This window comes from Sciurus vulgaris (genome assembly GCF_902686455.1).
Source record: "Sciurus vulgaris genome assembly, chromosome: 18".
Classification (NCBI taxonomy): domain Eukaryota; kingdom Metazoa; phylum Chordata; class Mammalia; order Rodentia; family Sciuridae; genus Sciurus; species Sciurus vulgaris.
The window spans coordinates 25,123,732-25,146,850 of record NC_136479.1 but is presented as its reverse complement, the minus strand read 5'-3'; the positions used below and the strand labels follow the sequence as shown (position 1 = coordinate 25,146,850).

At 59.1% G+C, this 23,119-nt stretch overlaps 1 protein-coding gene across 4 annotated transcripts; it reads left to right on the top strand.

The window, feature by feature from the left end:
• Positions 1 to 1,084: 1,084 nt before the first annotated feature.
• PDGFA (platelet derived growth factor subunit A) lies at positions 1,085 to 22,397 on the top strand. Of its 4 annotated transcripts, none has more exons than XM_079120947.1 (8): positions 1,085 to 1,595; positions 4,008 to 4,137; positions 5,476 to 5,572; positions 10,174 to 10,278; positions 12,082 to 12,269; positions 19,355 to 19,481; positions 19,979 to 20,046; positions 21,684 to 22,397. In XM_079120947.1, exons 1-7 carry the CDS (start codon positions 1,210 to 1,212, stop codon positions 20,032 to 20,034), a joined length of 1,089 nt encoding a protein of 362 aa, XP_078977073.1. In that variant the 5' UTR covers positions 1,085 to 1,209; the 3' UTR covers positions 20,035 to 20,046; positions 21,684 to 22,397. The 4 variants fall into 4 exon arrangements, with proteins under 4 accessions (XP_078977073.1, XP_078977074.1, XP_078977075.1 ...); XM_079120949.1 differs by lacking the exon at positions 1,085 to 1,595 and adding an exon at positions 1,606 to 2,632; XM_079120950.1 differs by lacking the exon at positions 1,085 to 1,595 and adding an exon at positions 2,936 to 3,096.
• The last annotated feature ends 722 nt before the right edge of the window (positions 22,398 to 23,119 follow it).

Sequence of the window (23,119 nt, the reverse complement as noted above, 5' to 3'; positions counted from 1 at the left end):
CCGAGGGGACCCCCTGCTAGGTACCACCTGAGGAAGGACCAAGGCCCTGCCTGCCTTTCTTGAGTGCCTTTGGTCTTGGATTGTGTCGGGACGGAACCAGCAACCGGCAGACACCGGCCAGTCCCCTGGTTGCGCCCCCACTCGTCCTCCTTGGAGAACCTGACACCATAATTACGGGCCCACGGGAACGTCGGGGCCCGCCAGGGATGCCCGAGATAGACCCGGAAGCACCAGCTCGGGGGCGACCGGACATCCCCGGCCGCCAGGTGCACCTGCTCTTCTCACCCACACCTCCTCCCCATCCTCCCGAGCTCCTCGCTGCAACCGCTTCTTCTGTCCAAGACTCTGGCTGACTTCGGGCGCTTCAGAGCCTCCCGCAAGCGCGCCGGCAGCCGGGGTCATGTTGTCGTGGGGGCGGAGTAGGGCCGCGTCTTCACTGCTCAGGAGGCTGGCAGTGTACCTCGGGTCGGCGTCTGGGTCTCCAGAGCCTGGGCGGGAATGCCCCGCAGAGCCTGGAGCGCCGCGCCCACGCGCTTGGGCAGCGGCCGCCCACGCCTCCTCCAACTCTAAAGTATATTTAGCCTCATTATCAAATGTTTGCAGTGAACCGTGTGAACCGCCTAATAGCGGCTGGAAGTGAAACTCGATTCCCAGCCAGAAGAAAGCATGTGACCACTCCCACCGACAGTGCTGGCGGGACAGGTGCTGCGGCCCCCGCGCACAAAATCCCGTCGGCCTGGCTCTGGTTGCACTGTCTCCTCCCGCGGCGGAGCTCCGGAACCCACCTACTCACTCACCTCCCTTCTCCGGGAGTTGAAATGAGCACAATTAGCGTTCCAAGAAGCGGGAGTCAGCGGAGGGCAAGGAGCCCCGCCCCGCCCGGACATGGTTCACACCCAAGCCCACCGCCTTTTGGTTTTGTCCTGCGGTGCCTCCTTCTCCAGGTCTCAGAAACCCGGCGTCTAGGGGTCGGCTTTCTCCTGTTTTCTGAGGATATGGAGGAGAGGAACGGGGCGGGGTAGGAACCCGTGTCTCGCACCACGGTACCTTGGGAGTTCAGGGCGCGTGTGCCCGAGTCCCCCAGGCGGCTCTCGCACGGCCGCTCGAGTTCTCGCCACCGCGCGGCGGCCACTGTTGTCGTGGTCGCTATGACGACGGGTCGCGGTTTTATTTTTAATAGCGGCCAGCGATTAGAGAGATACCTGCTCCATGATCTCCGCAGCTCCTGCGTCTGGGTGGTGCACCCTGACCCCAGCGCACTCAGACTCCAGCCCAGGGCGCCCCCTTCCGCGTCCCCAGATACCCCCCACCCCGCCCTCATTTCCAGCTGGGCGCCCACGAAGTGCAAGGAGGATAAGGGAGCAGAGAGAAACCCCCGTCCAAGGATTCCTAGTAACCAGCGGCCTCCATGAGGGGGTTGGGGCCCGGAGGGTGCGGCACCCCTTCCGAAATGCAACGCGACCTTCCACCTGGATTCCCACACCCACTGTCACACCTGATCCTCGAACCCCAACGTTGTGTCCTGGGATCCCCTTTGCCCTCGAGGAGCCCAGGGCTCGGCGGGACACGATGCGCACAGCTCCCAGGATAAGAAGGTGAGGGTTTGACCTGGGTCCAGGCAGTGTGCTTTTGGCCACCTTCCAGAAACCATCCAGAAACCATCGCCAGTAGGTTGCCTCTCCAAAGTCGCAGAAGGTTTCACCAGGAGGGACCAGGCCTGATTTTCAGGGCTTCTCAACGTGTCCAAGTTTTCCCTTGTTCTGTTTTCCTGATCACCTGGCGAGGTCGCGGTGAGGGTGGAGGGTTGCGGGCTCGTGGAGACCCGAGAAAGCGCTATTTTGACGCCGCAGAAACGCCGGGAGAGTCCCTGCCCTCCAGGTATTTGGGTGAATGTGCGCGCCCCCAAAGACCCTCTCGACTCAGACTTTGAAATACGGAAGCCGCCCGCGGGGCTGCGCACCTCCCCTGCGAGTCCAGAGGGAGAGGCTGCCACCGGAGGCACGGCTCATCTACAGGATGGGGGTGATGTTTGGGGCCGGCAGAATTCTGGGCTGCCCCTCACCCACCGGGCGTCTCTTACTTTCCAGCCTAAGTCGTCTACCTTCGGGGTCTCCAAGGGCCGCCACCCCCCAGCCCTAGTACCTGAGAAGTACGCCCCCTCGAGGGAGGGACACTGGCAGGCATCTGATGCTGCCGTCCGGGTCCAACCCCACTTGGTCTAGACCATCGGTATCCACCGCGCCCGGGCACGCCAGCTCTTTCGCCGCGGGGGAGCGGTCCAGCCCCTCTCAGACCTCGTCTGCTCGCGTCGCTCCCCCGCGTCGCTCCCTGTGCTGAGCCTTGACCGGAGGTGGCGCTCTGTGCGCCCCGCGGCTTGCGACGCACAACCCAGGTGCTCCTCACGAGCGTCTCCTTTCTCTTCTTTCCACTCTCTCAGTTCCCGGCTCAGGGTGCAGCCCGGCCTTCCGCGAGGGAGTGGGAACCCGGGGGAACGCGGGGGTCACAAGAGAGGGATGAGGCAGGCAGACCCCTCCCTGACCTGGGTTTGTTCCAACCTCGAAATGTGGGTGGAGGTTCCTCATTCAGGTGCCCAGGCTTCGGATCCTGGGCGGGGGCGCGTGGCAGCCGCCAGGTGAGTGCCCCAGACGCGCCCTTAAACCAGCCCCACCTCTCCCTGGAGACTCACTCCCCCTCCTTTTATGGAAAGGGGAAGGCAGGGGCCCTGGATCCAGACGGTGGAAAGCGGCCGAGCGCTGGGGCGGGGGCCGGGCTGGCTCTCGTGCCCTTTTTGGCGCAGCAGCTCTGGGCGCTGCCCTCTGCTGCTGCTGGGGCCCGAGAGAGGCGAGCCGGCGGCGGCGGCGGCGGCGCTTCTGCGGCGGCCTCCTCCCCTCCCCGCCCGGTGCCGCAGGATTGCAGCTGGCACTGGAGGGTGGGCAAGCTCGAGGGAGGGGCGCGTGGGGAACCCTGCCGCCTGTGCTTGGAGCCGGGCGCGGGGCTTTGATGGATTTAGCTGCCTGCGTGAACGCGAGTGTGCTCACTGCAGTAGCGGTGGCGGCCGGGCCCTGCCCGGCCGCAGGACCCCCGCACGCTTCCGAGGTGCGGGTCCGGGGCCCGGAATTCGCGGGAGGCGGGGGGCGGGGGCGGGGGAGGGGCGCGGCGGCGGCGCTATAACCCCCTCCCCGCTGCCGGCCGGCTCCACACGCGCGCCCTGCAGAGCCCGCAGAACTCCGGCGAGCCGGACCTGCCTGCGCCGCCCTCCTCCTCCCTCTCTCCCCGCGGCTGCTGCTGCTGCTGCGGCGGCGGCAGCGGCGCCGACTCGGCCCTGCGCCCGCCCTCAGGCCCGCGCGGGCGGCGCAGCGAGGCCCCGGGCGGTCGGCGGCTGCCAGGCGGCGCGGCCGCGGGAGCTGCCCGTTCTCTGCCGGCGGAGGGCGGAGCGCAGCGCCGTAGCCGAGGGCGCGCCGCGGCGGGGCGCACGCAGGCCTCCGGGCCGCGCCGTGCTGGGCCGCGCTGTGCCCGGCCGGGCGGCGGCATCAGAGGAGGACAGAGGCAAGCGCGGGCCGGCGGTGGGCGCCAGAGCTGCCCGCAGCCCGCAGGGAAAGCGCGAGCCGGCAGCCGGGGCTCGGCCGGGCGTCCAGACAGGTGATCGGTGGTGCGGCAGCGGCCCCAGCCTCGCTCCGGGGTCCCTCTCGGAGCCGATGCCCGCAAATATGCGGAATTACCGGCCGGGTCGCTCCTAAAGCCAGCGCCGGGGAGCTAGCGCGGCGGCCAGCACCGGGAACGCACCAAGGAAGAAGCCCAGCCCCCGCCCTCCGCCCCTTCCGTCCCCACCCCCTACTCGGCGGCCCAGGAGGTTCCCGGCGCTGCAGGCGCGCTCTCCCTGTTCCTCCTCCTCGCTGGCGCCGCACTCACTGCTCGCGCCGGGCGCGCTCCGCCTGCTCCCAGCTCTCCGCGCCACCCTCCTCGGGGCCGCGTTCCCTGAGGGATGGTACTGAATTTCACCGCCACAGGAGCCCGGCTGGAGCGCCCGCCCTGCGGCCTCGCCTCCCCGCCGAGCCGCCAGCGCCTCGGGACGCGATGAGGACCTGGGCTTGCCTACTGCTCCTCGGCTGCGGATACCTCGCCCATGCCCTGGCCGAGGTGGGTGCCACCCCCGCGCCCTGTCCCCTCTCTGGTTCCCCCGGCGCACGCCCCCCGCGGGACCGGGCGCCCCAGACTCTGCAGAAAGCATTTTGATTTGTACTAGACTGGTCAATTTAAAAATTTTCCCAACTGGGTCTATTTTCTGCCATGCCCAAGTGTGTCTAGTGAGTCTACAGCGTGTTGCGTCGCTCTGCCTGGAAGGGACGGCGGAGCGGCGAGGTGCAGAGTGGGGAGAAAGTTCGGGGGGCGCGGGCGCGTCTTCGGGGAGGGGTAGCCGGGTCGTGGCGGGCAATGCAGTAACGGGGTGCGGGCAGCAAAGAAGTGGGTGTGTGTGAGCCGGTGGAGCCTTGAGAGGGAAGCTGGGTGGCTAGTAAACAGGTAGAGGCGGCTGCAGCGGAAGCCCCAGGCTGGGCAGGGTGGGCATCGCCGAGTCGCAGCCCCGGGTTCACAATCCCCAAGCCCCGCCGGGCACAGGGCCCGTGCAGTCCGGCCCGCTCGGGGCCCTGCTTACAGGTGGCTGAGCGAGGCAGCTGGGGCCGGGCCAGGCGCCCGCGCCCTCCCACCGCTGGCGTCCCCACCCCCCGCCCCTGAGTCCCTAGGAGCTTTGCCGTGATGAATGACTTTCCACAGCCTCTGTCGTGGGAACTTAGTGCTTGAGCCCCCCAGCGACCCCCGACTCCCTGTAAACACCGGGAGGGAGAGTGGGGGAGGCCGAATGGTGGGGGTGGGCTGGGCAGCGACCCGAGAGCCGGAGGTGGATATTTAACCCTCGCCTCTCCCGCCGCCGCTGGATTTGGGCGTCCTAGTCGGCGCTAGGGCCGCGGCTGGGCCGGAGTCGGGTGGGGCGAGCGCGCGCGCGCGCGCGCGCGTGTGGTGAGGGGAGACCCTCTTCTCCAAGAACTCGGCCCGGGATTCCAGGGCGTGAAATTTAAGCCCCTGGCTAGATTAAAGTGTTAGAGCTGCCGCGACTTTCGTCGTCGATCCGTGACGCATTTCGACTCGCTTTTTCTAGATGTGGATTTCACTATTAAACCAGAAACTCCGCGGCCCCCTCGCCTCCCCCAGACCTGTAACTGACACCCCAGGCGAAGGCTGGAGTGTGGGGGCTTTTGTTCCAGCAGTAAAGGTGGCGGTGGGGGCCTCTTTTTGCAAAGGGCAGACAAGGATGGGGGCGGAGAACTTGGGAACTCAGCCACCCCACCCTCGTCTCGGACTCCACTCCACGGCCCCGGCGGGATCCGTGTGGGCTGCCGTGCTGCAGCCCCTCGGGCCTGGCAGGAGGCCTTGGACTGCTGGACGCGCGCCGCGGGCGCTGACCGTGTGGTCTGCTTGCAGGAAGCTGAGATCCCCCGCGAGCTGATCGAGCGGCTGGCCCGTAGTGAGATCCACAGCATCCGCGACCTCCAGCGACTCCTGGAGATAGACTCCGTAGGTAAATCGCGCCCCTGCCCTTGGCGCGGGGAGGGCGCGGGTGGCGGGCGGGGAGTCTGCGCGGAGCCGCCCCCCGCGCGGCCGGGCCGGGCGCCGCTCCGAAGCGCACCGAAAGGTCAGAATCCATTCCTCGGCCATAAACGCCCAGGCGCATGAGTCAGGCGTTTCTCCTCCAGTCGCCACTTTCTCTCCCAGCGGCGGCCGAGGGCTGCTTGCTCGCGGGGGGATTGTTTTCGCAGTTAAGGAAAACGCCGCGTGTCATGAGAAGTTCAGCCGCGGAGAGGGCGCCGGCGCGGCCGCCAGGTGTGCGGGCTGCGGAGCGCGGGACTGATCGGGGTGGGCAAAGCCCTGGCTGGTGCGCCTGGCCCGCCGGCCACCTGGCTAGACCCTGAGGGGCACGGAGCCTGTCGGGCCAGGGCCGCTTAGTAAGCCCTGCGCGCTGGTGCTGCGCTTTTTCCCGGGCTGGGCCTCTGTGACTGCTGGAGGCCAGTGTCTCTCTCTTTTCGCGACCCAATAAAAAGGCACGCCTAGGACACATGTGCTTGGGGCTATTTTGGGGGCTCACTCCAGGAGTCTGGAGCCCAGCCACTTAAGAAAACAGTTTATTTGTAAATGTGGAGTTTTGAAGGTCTGGTTGCAGGGTGGACTAGATCCAAGGTTGCAAGAGTTAAAGGGGTCTCTGCAGTGGGGGCAGTGGTGGTGCTGGGGACTGTGTTCCCCGAGGACTGGAGAGATAGCCCCGTGTTGGAGGACCAGGTTTCCTCTGGGTCGTCGTGGCGCCATTTTCAAAATTAACACTTTGGAACGCCTTCCCGAGTTAACTAGGGAGGTACTCAAGCGGGAAAACCTACTGACTGGTTTTTTAAAAAGGCCTGAGATGAACTTGTCAAGAAGAGGAGTGAAAGGCAGCCAAAGTGAAGAATTTTAAGTGAAATGAAGATTTTTCTCACTGCAGCTACTCTGAAAAGGGGGGTGGGTGGGGGAATTAAGTAGAATCACATGGTCTAGTCATTTGGAAATTTGTACCTAATTATGATGGTGGAGAAGCCCAAACTGTTTTCATTCCATGCCAAAACCATTTTCTAACAAGGCGGCTGGTTTCTGTAGTTTCTTGACCCAGGAAATCCTTCTCCTGATCCTTATCAGGAGTGGGGTAGGATTTCACTTAGAGATCACAGTTGGGCCAGGGGATTTTGACCCAGTCCCTTGATGTGCAAGCTGGGGGCGAAGAGTTTGGTTTGAGAAATTGGGGAAATATTCACTGGTCCCTGGTGGATTTGGAGGCTTGGAGACTGCCTCTGTGAGAAGGTTCCAGGGCTTTGCTCTCTTGGCTTGTGGGAGTGAGACCTTGTTGGGCTGGACCTCCTGTAGGTCAGTCATTGGATGTGGCATGGAAATGGGCCATTCACTTTCTGCTGGGGCCATTCTTATGCTGGTCTCTGCAGCCCCGCCTACCCCACCCCACCCCCACCCATTAACACTTTTAGCATTGCAGCTCTGTGGGGTTTGAGGATGGAATTCCTGACCTGGGGGCTTCTGGGCTAGAGCCTCTTTAGGAGAATCCAAAGGAAAAAGCCAGGGTGCACAGATAGTCCTCAGGCGGTTTTCAAATTGCCTCTATAAAAGGGGGACTGCCTCTCCCTTCTGCCCTGGGGAATGCAGGGGTGGGTCATATGCTCCTGTCCACCTGTTAGACATTTGGGTCTGAATAGGATTCTCGGAGTGCCTGGGAAAAACTGTGAGAGTGAAATGAGGACCTCTGGAAACCATCTTGCTCCCCAGTGTTGACCTGGGGTGGGGACTCTTTGTGACAAAAACTCCAAAGTATCTCTACATCCCCTCTCCCAGTCTGGAAGCAGAAGAGTCTATTCTGATCAGAGGACAGGAATGGCCTGTTGGCTCCTGAACTTGTAGGGTTCTCCTGGCCCCCATCCCCCCTCTTCCTGACTGAGGGGATTTGCTGGAGGTTGTAGGCAGCCCTGGGGGCCAGGTCTCCTGAGAGGCTGCCCGCTGGGCCCTGGCCTCCCCTTTAGGTCTACTCAGAGGTACATCTGGCCTGTTAGGGGTACCCTGGTCTGGCAAGAGCCATTTAGAAAGCTTGGGTGGGCGAGAAAAGGCCAGGTGATGGGAGATGCCCAGTTTGACTACCTGTTGTGGGTTTCCCCAGGGGGTGGTCTCTAGGAGGACTCTTGGTGATAGGTCCCTCCAGGGTAATTATGCAGTACTTCGAGCAGGGGGGCTTTGAGTGTCTGGTCCCCACCTTGAGTGGGTGGAGCTTTGTGACAGGCAGGTAACACATCCAATGGGCCAATTACCCCCATTTTACAGATGAGAAAACTGCTTTCAACCTGATATTTTATCCCTGGTGTGGCGAAACCTCCAGAGGCTGTGGTGTTCCTGGCCCAGAATGTCACTGGAGCTGGGTGTATTCCACAGTGTACAGTATGAGGGGATTTGTATGTGTCTTTCAGTGATCAGCAGCCATAGAGTTTGGGGCCTTTGTGGCTAGTGGTGTGGCAGCTGAGCTTTGTTCTACAGAGTGGTCTAGCTGGATGCCCATGGGTCATTGAGTAACTGATACACAAACATCCCTGTCCTGGCCATTAAGACCTGACCAGGACAGGGCAGGAGGAGTCTCTATCTTGTAAGTTGCCATGTGTCATCTTGTGGACACCTTCATCGAAGACCAAAGGGAAACAGCTTGGCGAACTGTCCTGAGAGTGGTTTCAGGGGATGATTTGTGCGGGGCTGTGAGAGATCTCATCTGAATTCCTGCCAAGAGCATAAATCATTTGACTGCATCCCCTGAACAAGGGTCTGCTTTTGTGACCCCCCATCTTGATTGAGGAATAGAGGACCGGCTTGTCTGAGTAGGAGCAGCTTGCACTTGCTTATCTCTAATACATACATAGCACATCCACAGCACTGAGCTTTGAGGACTGAAATTCTCTCAGTGCATTAAACTGGACCAAGGGGCCTGGGGTGGGAGTCTGAGCCACTGGTCCCGAGGGTCGTTTCACTAGCCGTTTGTCCTTGTCTTGTTCCACTTTTTGGGGCCTAGGTTTCCTCGGGGGGTGAAAGACTGATAAAGCCTACTGTATAACCATAAAGGTTAAGACCCTAGGGAAGCAGTTGAGCCAGCACGATGGTAGTAAGGTGTTAGATTGTTGGTGTCCTTCTTGAGTCTCCAGAAGCTTAGATGGACCTTTTCCATTTGGCCATGGCAAGATGGGCACCACCAGGACGTGACTCACAATGTCACTTTTTCATGAAAAAGTGCTCCTTGTAACAATTGGTTGATGGGAAATTCTTATTGCATGAGTAGTTATGTTCTGATCTTATTTTGGGTCTCAAAAAAAAAAAATCAGTAGCTTTGGAACATTGAGTCATTTTAAGTCAAAAGTTGGGCTCTGCTCAGCCTTCATCTTGGACATTCATACCTTATGCAAGGTTTTTGGTTCTCATTTTAATTGTGCAGGTTCCAGACATCTCAGGGAAGAGGAGGAGGCCAGGGTTTCTGCTATTGGCTGTGGATGCTTGGATGGATTGGGCAGACAGCAGCCTTAGGCTGCGTGTCCTGCACTGGGGTGGGCTCCTACCTGGGAAGCGGGGGATCCCTTGAGCTAGAGAGGGGAGGAGGCTGCAAGATGGGACCCAGCAAGTCTTAGAGAGTCCTGGCTGTTGGACACATGCCCTGGGACTTCCTGCTGCATCTGGAGGACCCAGTCATAGTACCAACTGTATCCAGGTATGGGTGGTGTTGGGCTGGTCTGTCCACAAGACAGGTGGTAGGGCTGTGTCCTTCCTCAGTCCCAGAAATTGGAGGGTCTGAGACTCAGAGCCTCTGTATTGTGTGGGGTTGGGGTTCTTGGTTTGGTCTTAGTGCTGGGCTGTTGCTCTATGGCTTTCTGCAGACCACCTCCCTTCTCTGCCTGGCACCAGGACTCCTGCCTCAGGTCTTGGGCCACTCCTCACTTACACTCCATGAGTGCCGTGCCCTTCTGCTGTTTTCTCATGGCCTCTGGCCCTCAGGGCAGACTTATTTCAGGAACAAGTGGAGGCTGGCTCACAGCCCAGTCTGGCCTTGCTTCTGATGCCCCTCCAAGGTTAGGACACTTCATCTAGGATTGGTTTATGGGGGCAGGGGCCACTCAGCACCAGCACGAGTCTCAGGAGCCCCATCTTTCAGTTCATTTCTGTGGCTGTGGTGGAGCCTGGAGATGGGCCCAGCTGGACGGTACAGGCTCTTGGCTCTGGGTTAGATGGCCTCAGGGACTTTCTGGCCTGGTTGAGCCCTCAGCGTGGCTTCACTGGAGAAGGTGCCATCGGGGAGACCACCTGGAGCCCCTTCCTGAAAGGGTCTCAGCTTTCCCCTGCATTTTGGGGACCTCTGCATTGACAGGACTATTTGGCCTGGTTGTGTTTCATTCACTGCACATCTGAAAAGCCCTGAGTGGAAGGAGAGGGCCCAGGGGACCTCGCCTGCTTACTAGGAGGGTTGGACTGAGCCCTTTGTCCCGAGTGGGGACCCTGTCTTTCAGGCCCACAGGGCAGGCCACACAAGCGTGGACAGTTGTCGCCATGTTCTCTTTCTACCCATAGGAGCCGAGGATGCCTTGGGAACCAGCCTGAGAGCCCACAGGGCCCATGCCACCAAGCATGCGCAGGAGAAGCGGCCTGTGCCCATTCGGAGGAAAAGGAGCATCGGTGGGTTCAGGAGCTGCGCGGGTGGGAGGAGCTGGCCATGAGACAAAGGCTGGGCCTGCTCCTCCAGCTCTGGCCTCCTGCCCTCTCGGAGGCCGCCCTCCTCCACCTCCATGCGGTGTCTCCCGCCTGCCTTGCGCTGCAGTCCTAGTCCGGGCCAAGAGTTTCCAGGAGAGGAGAGCCATCATAAATTCCTTAAGTGCCCCGTCTTGTTGGGGCCTGTCTACGTGGAGGCCTTGCTGGAAAACGTGGCGGAGCTTAATTTCCAGTTCCTAATGTGAAGCACCAGTGCTCTGGGCCTCTAGCCACAAGACGGGTGCAGCCGGGTATGCCAGGCTTGGGGCCTCTGGAGACACCTTCCCCAGGGCCCCGCCCCACTCATCTTTATCTCTGGGGCTCCAGGCGGGCCTCCTTTGGGAAAAAGTCTTCTGTAGAGCCTGGCCTATGCTATTGGGGTTGGGGGTGACCCACTCAGTCCCATTCCATCTGAGGGTGCCGCCACTTATTGTAGGACTGCTCATTGCTGTGTGACTCTGGGCAAGTGGATCCCCTCTCTGAGCCTCAGGCACCCACAAAAAGGTAGACTTTTATATCTTTCACCTTTGGGTGTGGTATGTAGGTGCTTTCTAGGTGCTGTGAGCAAGGGATGTTATTGGTGCAGTTACTGGTTTCACACCCTCAGATCAGACCCCAGCCAGTCCCAGCATCCAGTGCTCAGGATTCCTAGTCCAGGCTGAGGGTGGGTGGAAGGCCTCTCCCTGGAGGGGAGCTTTGAGTGGGAAGTGTACAGCGGCTCCTCCCAAATACCCAGAGCAGTATGTGGAGCCCAGGGCCTGGGGACTTCTCATGCCTACTCCTCCCTGGTGTGTCTAGAGGCCCTCGGGGGTCTCTTCACCCTGTGGACAGGAACCTGGTGGAGGAACTGGCTAGCTCCCCTGCTGGCCCCTTTGTTAGAGCCTTTGACTGCAGTTCAGGCATATCTATTTCCTGAGAGCCTGCGGAAGACGGGGCTGCTTGCCCTGGAGTGTGGGGGCTGTAGGATGCACATAGGTCATGCACCCTAGGCGGTGCCAGCCTCTCCCTGGCTGGCTTGGTGGACTGGACCTCCTGCCCCTAGCTGCTTCCAGCTTCCCCAGCTCTTGGCCAGGGGTCTATATCAGCCCACAGTGTTGCTGAGGGCAGAGGGAACAGGCTGTGTGTGGCCCCAGAGACTGTCTAGGCCCCTTGAGAGTGTCTGGGGGTGGCCTAGTAAGGGTTATCTGGGGAGGAAGGTATGTACCCCAGAGTCCTATGAGGACTTCACACCTGGTAGGCAGATGAGATCCTTAGGGCTGGGGTGGGCTGTACTGAGGACAGCAGCGCAGGAAGTGGCTGCTGCCTCCTCCCTGGGGGCCAGCTGGGTGGCTTCTTGGTGACCTTTGTGAGCTAGGCCCCAGGTGGTAGGGGGTTGCTGCTGGGCCTGTTCTGCTGCCCTCCTTCCCCTCGGCTGCTGTGTGTGGGGTAGGCCCAGCATGGCCAGGCTGTTCCCCAGGGGCTGCCCAGGGTTTTCTTTGGGTCTTTGGGGTCAGGTCATTCCCTTTGCCCACAGCCCTGACCTTGCCCCTCGCTCCTGAGTGGCTGTTGGGGACCGGTGTGCCAGCTTACACTGGGGGCATCAGTGATGTGGGCTCAGCTCCTTCCTTGGCTGGGCCCGTTCAGGATGGACGGGGCCAGGCGGGGTCAGGAAGGCATGCACACTTGCTGTGCTGTGCTGTGCTGACAGAGATGGAAGGGGCCTCTGTGTTCACCACGATCTTGCCTCTGCAGAGGAAGCCATTCCTGCAGTCTGCAAGACCAGGACGGTCATTTACGAGATACCTCGGAGCCAGGTGGACCCCACGTCTGCCAACTTCCTGATCTGGCCCCCGTGTGTGGAGGTGAAGCGCTGCACCGGCTGCTGCAACACGAGCAGTGTCAAGTGCCAGCCCTCCCGGGTCCACCACCGGAGTGTCAAGGTGAGCCACCATACCAGTCCAGCACGTGGTCTGCTTGGTGCTTTTTTTTTCTTTATTGAGTACTGAACCCAGAGGGACTTTGTCTGTGAGCCACATCCCTAGTCCTTTTTATTTTTGAGACAGGGTCTCACTTAGTTGCTTAGGGCCTTGCTAAGTTGCTGAGGCTGGCTTTGAACTTGTGATCCTCCTGCCTCAGCCTCCCCAGCCTCTGGGATTACAGATGTGCGCCAACACTTCTCGCTGCCGGGTGCTCTTGTGTGGTGGAGGATAAGAAGCAGCTTAGGGAAGGCCCAGGTGGAAGTGGGTGAGGACCCAGTGACCTGGTTGGCATTCTTGGCACCAGCCTGTGGTCACTGAGGGCCAGCACACAGCTGGCTACACAGCCATCTCCTAGGCAGGCTCAAGCTATGGTGACCCCTGGGTCAACCCTGGGGGATTCACATGTTACTGTTTCTCTTTCACCCCCTCAGTCCTGGGGGCAGATTTTGTTGCTTCAGTTCCTCTGGGCAGCTGGATTGGGGCTGGTAGCTTTCAGCCTGATTTAGGGCTGTGGGGTCTGGGTCTGCCTGTCTGGCCCCATGTGTCCCCCTGTGCAGCAGGTTTGAGTGGCTGTGACACTGGGGTGACTGGCCTCCCTCTCAGGTGGAGGGTTTTCTGTGCCAGGGTCTGGGCATGGCCTCTGTCTTCCGAAGGACTTTAGAGGGCAAGTGTCTTGGGTGTTTCTGGGCTCCTATGAGGCCAGTTAAGGCTGGAGTCTTTGGGGCTCCCATCCAGGGACTGGATACCCTAGACTGGTTCCAGTTAGTTGAGATACCATTATGTCCTGCATGACCCTCAGGACCAGCAGATCCAAGCTGGGGTGTGGCAGGCCTGCCAAGCATGGCTCCCATCAGTAGAGCAGGCCACTTCTGCTTAGCCAGGCTTTTAATGCAGGGCCACTTTTCCTGGATAAAAGGATTCTTGGAATTAGGGTTGAGGTTTCATTTCTAGGGCAGTGTTGGAATCCATTTCTGACACTAGGAAGAAACCATTTCAGATTCCACCATGTACTGTGACTCTGTCCCTGGAGGGAATGCTTGGAAGTACTTTCTTCCCCTTGCCAGGTCTGAGACTCAGGGTGGGATGCCTTAGACTTGTGACTGAGACTTATCGTTGGTTGTTTGTTTTTTTTTTTTTTGTACCAGAGATTAAACCCAGGGATGCTTAACCACTGAGCTACATCCCCAGTCCTTTTTTATATTTTATTTAGAGACAGGGTTGCTTAGGGCCTTCCTAAGTTGCTGAGGCTGGCTTTGAACTCCTGCCCTAGCCTTCCGAGCCACTGGGATTACAGGCATTGCCACCATGCCCAACTAGCTAAGACTTATCGTGATCTCCAGCACTTGGTCCTCATGGAGCCCTGGGAGTAGAATGAGCAGATTCCACATCTTACTGCTGGATCTCCCAGGCTGGCACTCCCCTTAAGGGGCCCAAGGGTTTCCCTGGGCTCAGGGCTTGTCTGGGGAACTCTCCTGTCTGTAGGGCAGACAGTAGGGGCTGACTCAGTCCTCCAGGCTCTAGTGGCCAGGGATCCCTTCCTTAGCCCAGGCCATCTCAATCCCTTGTGGAACCCTGGCCCTTTCCCTGGGCCTCAGGGCTCTTATCAGTGGTATGGTGGAGGTGGGGGTGGGGTCATAGAGTCCTGAGAGTCTGGGACACCTGTTGTCTTGTTCTCCTGGGCACAGGGGTAGGTCAGATCCAGGTGAGATGTCTCATGTGGACACTGGGCACTGAGGGACTGGGCTATTCCTATGGCCTCTGGCCTCTGGGACCCCCCACGTTTCCTCTGGGGTGAGGACAAAGAGTGTCCATTCACAGCTAGGTAGTGATGGCTCCTTCTCTGGTCCCGAGTGACCAGGTGGGTTCAAGGTCTTTTGACCTGGTGCCCTCAGAGGTGCCCTTCCTGAGAGAGGCCCCCTTCTCTGCACTGTGCAGGGGTCATGCCTTGGCTATGTGGTTCTTACCTGCCCATAGGGTTGTGGTTAGCCTAAGGGGACAGAGTCTTACAGCTGGATTCTGGCCCTTCCAAAGCTCCCTCTTGGGGAAGGTTCTCCCCCTACCCACCCATAAGGCTGCAGGGGAACATCTGGCCCCAGACACTGGGGGCTCTGGCAGAGACAAAGAGGTCAGCAGGAACAGGAGGCCTGTTGTGGAAGCCAAGCAGAAGGCCTGTCCTGCTCCATTTGGGAATTGAGGCAGATGACCTGGACAGAGGGAGGTGGGCCTGCAATACAGACTCATTTGGAGCCAAGCACTTGTATGAGTGGATAAGGGGTTAGCAGGGCTAGTTGGAGCTGCGGAGGCCTATGGCAGCCCTGTCCACCTGGAACTCCAATCTTTATGGTCTTCAGAAGATTTTTAAGCACCTTGTCATACAGATGGCAGCAAGACTGGGAATGGCCACCCAGTGCAGCCCGGGCTGGTGAATCAGGCCAGGTGTCCGGTGGTCTTGCTGGGGTTGATGGCCAGTCCCCTGTGACTTCCATGGGAGCAGCTCAAAGACTCAAGTATTGTGACCACTGTGTGGGACCTGGGCTGGTCTTTCCTCTCTTGTGGGGACGTGTGGAAAGGAGGCCTCAATGTGGACCTAGCACCTGCAAGGATTCTAAGCTACCACTGACCATCAGCCCTGGGCAGAGGCCACCAGGGGTTCCAGCCATGCTTCTCTGTCCTGCATCACATTGTCAGCATTTCTTCCAGACCCCTTTGCAGGGATTGGGAGAGGGGTGTGGAAGCTGATGTGGATGCTGTTGGACAAGCCTGGTCCACAGAGCTGCCCCAGTTGTTTGGCCTAGACAGAGCTGAGGCCCAAAGTCCTGATCCAGTGTGAGTAGTGTGTGATGGACTTCGCCTGGCAGTGTCCACCCCTGGCCCTGCACTGTGGGGCCACTGTGAGGTCAGGGGTGGGTTCCAGCTCTGAGCTGCCATCTGATCTGGCCCTGCCGGAACTGGCAGCTGCTCCTGCTGCACTGGAAAGCTTCAGGCTGGTGCCTTTTAAGGCAGTCTCAGGAGCCAGGGTCTGGTGGCATCAGTGCATAGGTTCCGTCAGCTCATCTCCACTGCAGCACCCACTGTCATCACCTGGCTCTGGCTGGGCCTGGCTCTGCTGGCAGTACCTCAGGCTTCCAGAAGGTGTCTGCTCACTAGGCACCCAGGATGGGCCTCCCTTCCTGGTGGAGGCCAGAACAGTGTTCTGGGGGGGAGTTCCCAGTAGGTCCTTCTGGGGAAGGGGTGATGGCAGTAGCCTTGGTCTCAGGTAAAGGGATCCCAGCGTCCTTCCCCGTGTGAGGGACACTGGCGTGGAGAGGCTGAGTGTCAGCATAGTGGGTGATGGTACCTGTCAGGCTGTGAGCCCTGGAGTCTGGAGTCACTGCGTTTGAGATGCCAGGTTGGGCCCTAGGAGCAGGTTGGGCAGGGCTCCATTCATGCCAGTGTGAAGTCTGGTGTTGGCCTCCCTCCTGGGTTGGGGACGGACACACGCGGGGCCTGTGGACCCATGGCTTGCTCCCACAGGGCCCCGGTGTGGGTTTGGCTAAGCAGGGGTTTTCTGGATTCGGAGAGATATCCATTTGAGTGGCAGGCACATGGTCTCTGGGGTGGGGCTACATGACCTCTGGACTGGGGTTCTGTTCTTTCTAAGTCTAGGCCTCCATCCCTAGAAAACAGAAGGTCCTGGGATTTGAAGCCTGGGGATCCTGAGCGGGGCTGCCGGCTTGTCTGTAGCATTTCCTTCTCTAAAATGGGCCATCCTGGGCTCGTGCCTGCTGTAAGGGTCACAGTGCTGGGCTCAGTAAGTGGTAGTGTGTATCTGCCCTGTCCCGAAGCTCCGGAATGATCAGGACCAGCCCTCAGGGAATATCTCTGAGGGTGACAGTGTGACTGGGGAAACTTGGTGGCTTACCAGGGTGGGTGTAAGTGGATGTCTTTGAAAGAAGTGGGAGTCAGGGTGTTGGGTGTGAGAAGGTGCTGCCCATGTGTCCCAGAAAGAGGAGGGGGTAGACCCTGTGCTGAGGGTACAACACCCCCAGCTGGGAGCTGCATGGGGCCCCGGGGCCTGAATGGGGGTCCCCGGGATGTCATAGTCTCTATTTTGAGAATTTGCTTTTGTGGAGAAGGTTTTTGAGAATTTAATATTCCTAACGTGTTCTTGGGAGAAAAATGTAGCCATTTCCTGGCCAGACAGAGGTAGCGGGGCCGCCAGAACCCTCACGGACCCAGGAGCAGGTGCGACCGTAAATCGCTGTTTTTCTCTGATAAACATGGGGCTGTCTGGAGAGAAAGTGGGCCCCCAGACCAGAGCAGCCCCATCTGTTCCCCTCTGAGAAGCATGATGGTGGCATTGGTGGCATTGCTGGAGTCCCGGGAGCCCACCCTGCTCATGGCACCCGCCTGTCTCTGGAGAAGAGCAAGCCTGCTTCCGGCCTGGGGGAAGGGGGTTGGCCTGTTGGGCCATCTTGGCTGAGCCCAGGCCTTAGTGTCTACCCTGCAGGGGGATCTAGGTGAGGCTACTGTTGACCAAAGAAGCTGTACCACCTGGAGGGCCAGGGCCAGGGCCAAGACCAAGATAAGCACCTTGCCTGAGCCTGGCCCCAGGGTTCTAATAGCCCTGTCCTGCTTCTCTGGTCCCCTGCAGAGGCCAGGGTGGCAGGTATCAGAGCACCCACCCACTTGAGTCTGTGGTCAGAGCCCCATGGGAGGGAGGAGGCTGCTGGGCCCAGTTTTGTGTGCTGTAGGCTCCCCAGTGATTAGCACGGAGACAGACTTGGAATCTGATTCCTGGACAGCAGGGGTATAGCTGGGTGCTGTTCATCTGTAGGGGGACTATCCCATCCTCAAAGGGAAGGTCTCTGAGACCCTGCTCTGCTCCGGCAGCCAAGACTACTATGTGAAACTCGAGGACTGGAGAGTGGGCCATGTGGGAGCGCTGGGGGCCTCTAGACCTGGCCTCTTGGAGCAGAGCCTGGGCTGATTTTGGGGCATGGGCAGGCTCTGTCCCAGTCCTGGGCACTACTGCAAGAGCATCTTATCCCTCACCTTATCCCTGGGTGGCTAAGCTAGATGTCCCCATTTCATAGCCGGGGGCCTATGTGTCTGAGGGCACAGTACAGCTCTTAGGCTCCTCCTCCTGGGCCGTGGACCTGGGAAAGGGGCAGGTGTAGGCTGGCTGAGGCCGCTGCAGGCAGGTACCTGGTGGAACACCCTGGCTGGGAAGCCCAGGGCATGTCCTGCACACCTGCCTCCAGGCGGGCATCTCTCCCACCTCCTGACGTAGCGAAACCTCCAGGGCTGACCCCTGGCCCCTGGCCACACCCTGTAGTCTGAGCTCATACCTGGCAGCCTGTGTTCACACCTGAGGCAGCCCACGCCAGTCCACACGCCCGCCAGGCACCCGGCACCCTTTGCACTCCTGGTTAACCATTAACACAGCTGAGGTGGCAGCCACGGCAGGGTTCAGCAGAGTCTGGCTCCCAGAGCCTCAGGGTTGGCTTAGCTGTGGGCAGCTGCCAGCCCGCTAGAGGGCCAACCCCTCTGACTGGGGTCCTCTTGGTTCCTGGCCCCCAGGCTCCTTGGGAGACATGTGGGAAACCTTCCCTTCCTTGTCCCCTGACTGCTGCAGAGCCAAGGCCCTGGACGGAGCTCCTTGTTCGTCTGTGGCCAGTGCCAGGTGTGGCACTCCTGACCTCCAGGGGTAGCCTAGGTGAACCTGCTCTTCCCAGCCCGTTTTCCCCTGGACAGTGAGGGATGGAATAGGTGAGCCCTGAGGGCCCTCCCAGTGTAGACACAGATGGGTGTGCAGGGCTCTGCAGGGCTGGGCTGGAGCTGCTCCCCAGCCTATGCTCCGGGGGCAGGTGGGCTGCCCAGGGGTTAGGGGCAGGCTGCCACTCATGCTTTTGGGGCCATCTTGGGCAAGAGGCTTCCCCATGCCTCAGTTTCCTTTTCTGGCCATTGAGATGATATACCAAAAGGGCTAAATAAGTGATGGTCTTTGCACTTGACCCAAGGAGAGAACTGCTTCTCTGGGCAGATGGCTCCTCATCCGTGCTGGGGTGAACGGAGTTACTGGGTGGGCACTGCCCACAGTCATGGACTGAGTGTTTACTCTGTGCACGTGTGTTTCTCATGGTGGGCATGTGTATTTATTCACATGTGCACATGGGTGCAGAGCTGTGTTCCTGTGACCCAGTGTGTGTGGTCCAGGGCACAGTGCCTGTCCCGTAGGACTGTGAATTGGCTTCTGGTCCCCCATTTTTGAACACTTGGATGTTGAGCCTAGGACCCTCTGCTTCCTCCTGCAGCTCCTGGGGAGGGCTGTGGGGCAGGTCCATGCTGTGGTTCTGTGCCCAGGGAGCTGGGGGCTGGTGCTCATGAATGAGGGGGCTCCTGCTGGGTTCTGGGTGGCCTCTAAGCAATCTGCACTTGAATCGTGGTCCTGCACCCACTCCTGGATCCACCTCGTGTGGCCACTGTGGCAGTCTGGGGTTCCTGCCCTATGTTTCTGAGAAGGGCAGGCCTTCTCTCAGCCTGAGGAGAGCCTCAGGCCTGGTGTGAAGTCAGCCAGTGGCTGGGACCATGTGGGTCATCTGACCTCTGGAGTCCAGTCAACTCTTTAGAGGACTATAGGCAGGTGGAACCAGAGACTCCCCTGCAGGAGGTCCAGCACCAGCCCAGGTCAGCGGCAGGGCTCTGTCTCCAGCCAGCCAGGGCTTCTTTTTCCTCACTAGTAGTAAAATACATATTTGGAAACATTCCTGGTGCAGGTAAACATGGAAGCAGATGCCTTCCCAGCCCCCCGAGCCATGTGCAGCCCACAGACCTCCTGGGCATACATGAACCTTTGGGTTATTTTAAACAAAAATGGGACCAAGATTGTTCTCACCTGGCCCCTGTTCCCACCTCAAGGGAGGATGCCCGGGAGGAGGGTGGAGGGAGGTTGGAAGTCAAGTTCATGCTGTTCTCCATCCTCCGCCTGTGGAGGGCCAAACTGCCAGGCCCCACATCATGGTGTCCACAGCCCCCAGGTGTCAGTGGCTCTGCTGTCTTGGCAGGTGGCCAAGGTGGAATACGTCAGGAAGAAGCCGCGGTTGAAAGAGGTCCAGGTGAGGCTGGAGGAGCACTTGGAGTGTGCGTGCGCACCCTCCAGCCTGAGTCCAGACCACCGGGAAGAGGAGACGGGTAAGTGGCTGCTGCCTTGCTCTTGGGGGTTCCTGGAGGCCTGGCTTCTGGGGACATCAGGGAGGAGACCTGCCACCTGGGGAGCACAGGATGAGCCACAGAACTGGCTGGAGAAGAGGGTTCAGCCTGAGTGAGGTTCATGGGGTCCTTCCTTGGCTTCTCTGGGGTGCTGGGGCGTGGGCAGGTGAAACCTGGCTGTAGAGCCCCTGTTCAGGTGGGCAGCAGGAGCAGATGGGAAGGGGGGCGCTGGACATGGCTGCGGCCTTGCAATGGGGTCCTGGCCTCCACCATGCCGGGCAGCATGCCCAATAGCAGCGAGGTGTTGTGACCCGCTCTTTTGCCAGCCCGGGCGCAGAGGAGGGGACGCGGAAGTGTCTCTGTGCCAGGGCGGATCGAGCTTCTTTCAGAAAGATAAACACCTCAGGTATTTATTGCTGCAGCTTTGCTCGACAGCCTCCAGGCCGCTCCGCTCACGGTCCCTGCCCTTTCATTAACAGGAAGGCGTAGGGAGTCAGGTAAAAAACGGAAAAGAAAGAGGTTAAAACCCACCTAGAGCGCCAGCCAGGTAGGCCCCGCCGCCGGGCGCTGGGATGCTGCAGGGCTGGGAGGCCGATCCACCGAGGATCACTGATGATCACTGCAGCGAATCAGCTTCCCTGGGGCGGGCGCGGGGCCTCGGGCTGCGTGCTTGGGTGTCTGCTGGGCGTGGGCTCCGTGCAGCTCCCCCTCCCTCGGCTTTGCTCTTCTTGATTGGGCTGCAGAGTATCACACACAAGTGGAAGGGCTTGGGATGCTGGGGCAGCATGGTGGCTCTCGTGTTTACCCACTGGGACCACCTCCTGCCCACTCCACTGGCAGCTGGGGAAACTGAGGCCTAACCGGATACAGATATGGGTTGTTGAAGGCGGACCAGCAGACCCTGGAAGTACAGGGCTGTTGGCTCCCGTGCATCAGCAACATCAGATAGAGAGGGTAGAAGTTTCTGACTCTCAGAGTTTGGGAAAAGCTAAGCAGGTGTGGCAGTCCCGGGTGCCAGAACCACCTCCTGGGCCCAAGTGGCTGCTCAAGCTCCAGAAGTCATATTAATACTCCAGACTGGAAGATAAAAGGAACGCGGGGAGAAAGAAGGGCAAAGGCAGCCCTTTGGAGAGTCAGCCAGGACTTACTTTCTCACGGGCTGTCCTGGGAGACATTGGAGGTCTGTTGCCTCCCAGAGGAGGAGGGCAGCTCTGGGCCTTCCCGGCCCTGGTTGGCCTGTCTGGCTCAGGAGGCCAGAGCCCGACTGGCCTGGCCCTTCCTCTTGGCACGTGGGCCTCTATGGCATCCAAGACAAATAGTTGTTGTAGACTAGAGGAGATTCCTCAGAGATAGTGTGTCTGAGAGCCCTGGCTCCTGTTGGGCCATGTGGCTGGGGACGTCTGCCAGTCCAAGGGGCTCTGAAGGCCTGTGGGTTGGGCCCATTTGTGAGGACCCCTTGGGAGGAAAGCACCCACTTGGCATCCCTGAAGCAGCCCAGCAATGCTCAGTCAGGGCCTCCGCAGCCCAGGGTGTGGCAAAGGGGTGGTTCTCTGCCTGCCCCCCGAGGTCCATTCACCTGCAGTGAGAGGGAGCTGCCAGGGCCAAGGAGCACTTAGGCTCCAGCTTCGGGTGGACCAGGTGCTGGAATGTAGGATGCAGCGAGGTAGACTGGGGCTGGGGTGTGGCTCAGGGATAAGAGCGCTTGCCTAGCGTACATAAGGCCCTGGTTCCGTAGCCAGCATTGAAAGCAAAAACAAAAGAACCCAGCATAGGTCAGTCTGGCCCCAGGGATCCCTCTGTCTGGGGCTGGTGCCATCTATTTTCAGCTAGTTGCAGGCTCAAAATGATTGCCAGAGCTCTAGAACCTGTCCAGGACCTATGCTGGAAGAAAGGAAGGCAGGGAGAAGGGCAAAAGAGCCCTTCTGGGCCTCAGTTTCCCCATCTGTACCATGGGAGCATGGGGTTTGCTCTCAAGACATGTTCTTCTGTGAGATGCTGTGAGCCTAGTCCCGATTCTTTCAGGATATTGCAACATGGTTAAGGTGGCAAATTTGATTCTTCAAATCTCACGGCAGGTTTAAATCCTAAGGCTTGCACAGTGTGTGCCCCTGATTGGGTCAACTGCCTCAGTGATACGTGCCTGGTGGCCCAACCACTGAGCCTCTGTCTTCCCTCTCCCTGCAGATGTGAGGTGAGGATCGGCAGCAGCCCTCTCCTGGGACACGGATGTACATGGCGTGTTACATTCCTGAACCTACTATGTACGGTGCTTCATGGCCGGCCTGCGGTCTTTGTTCTCCTCCGTGAAAAACTGTGTCCAAGAGCACTCTGGAGAACAAAGAGACAGTGTACATTTGTTCAGTGTGACAGCAAAGCGAGTATTGTAGCACTCGGAGAAACTGTAAGCTTCCTTGTCAGAGAGAGAGAGAGAAAACAAACCACAAAACACGACAAACAAAACGGACTCAAAAAACATCCAAGCCGTCGGCGGAAGGGCCGCCCCGCGGGGTGGAAGTGCAGTGGGCTCGCGGGTGGATCTGTCTGGGCCGCGGTGCTTTCCCGGAGTCGGAGCCGGGCGTGGGGAAGCCAGGCCTTGGAGCCACCACTGGACGCCTCCTCGCCACAGCACTGGAGTCTGTGGGACCCTCCCGGGAGCCTTAAGTGGGTTTTTTTACACCATAAAGTGATGGAGCTTTCCTTTTTACTCTTTGCCTAGCTTTTTTTTTTTTTTTTTTTTTTCTTTCCTTTTTTTTTTTTTAATTATCTCTTGGATGACATTTACGCCCATAACACACGAGGCTGCTGTAACTGTCAGGACAGAGCGACGGTATTTTTCCTAGCAGGATGCAAACTAATGAGATGTATTAAAATAAACGCGGTATACCCACCTATGCATCATTTCCTACATGCTTCTGGCTTCCTGTGTTTCCCCCTTGCCCCACGTACTTCGTATTTTTCCATTTAAGCCATTTTGAGAGGACTCCACGGGAGCCATCCATTGCTGTCCTGGTGCCTGCGGCAGAGTGGCTTCCCGACGCGGACTCCCCACTGCGGTGGCGTCGGGGCAGAACCTAGAATCTTTATTTTTGGTAAAATGTTGTGCTTTGCTTGTATTAACAGAAATGTGTGTGTGTGGTTTCTTTGTCCTTTTCATTTTGATTTGTAAAGGTGAAGTTTGTATTTTTAATATTATCAGTTTTATCTACCTGCGAACCTGCTGTTTTTTTTTTTTTTTTTTTTGAACCAAAAGAAAAAAGAAACAACATCAAGACTGATGCCGTGGAAAGCGTTTTTGTGGTCATGTGTTTCTGGTCTCTTCCTGGAGTCTCGTCCCTGTGTCCCGTGCATGAGCAGTTGGGTGAAAATGGGAACTGGAATCATCCCATCTGGCTGGTGCCTCTGGACCTGGCTGCACATGGGCTCCTGCAATGCCACTGCCCTTGGGCTCCAGAGTGGACAAGGATGGGCCAGAGTGCTTTGTCCTGTGGGGACGAGTGTCAAGCAGCAAGCCCAGCTGTCTTGACCGCTTGGCCTAATGCAGGATGCCTGGAGCCTGGGCAGCCACCTCCCTCCAGGTTCCTCTGGCTCTCAGCCCCTGTTGCCCGTGGGATTGTCTCTGG

Excerpts from the sequence above, each read along its gene's own strand:
- PDGFA (XM_079120947.1), top strand. The coding sequence starts at position 1,210 with ATGATCTCCGCAGCTCCTGCGTCTGGGTGGTGCACCCTGACCCCAGCG. Across the intron at positions 4,138-5,475 it reads TCGCCCATGCCCTGGCCGAG|GAAGCTGAGATCCCCCGCGA; the intron begins GTGGGTGCCACC and ends GTCTGCTTGCAG. Across the intron at positions 10,279-12,081 it reads TCGGAGGAAAAGGAGCATCG|AGGAAGCCATTCCTGCAGTC; the intron begins GTGGGTTCAGGA and ends TTGCCTCTGCAG.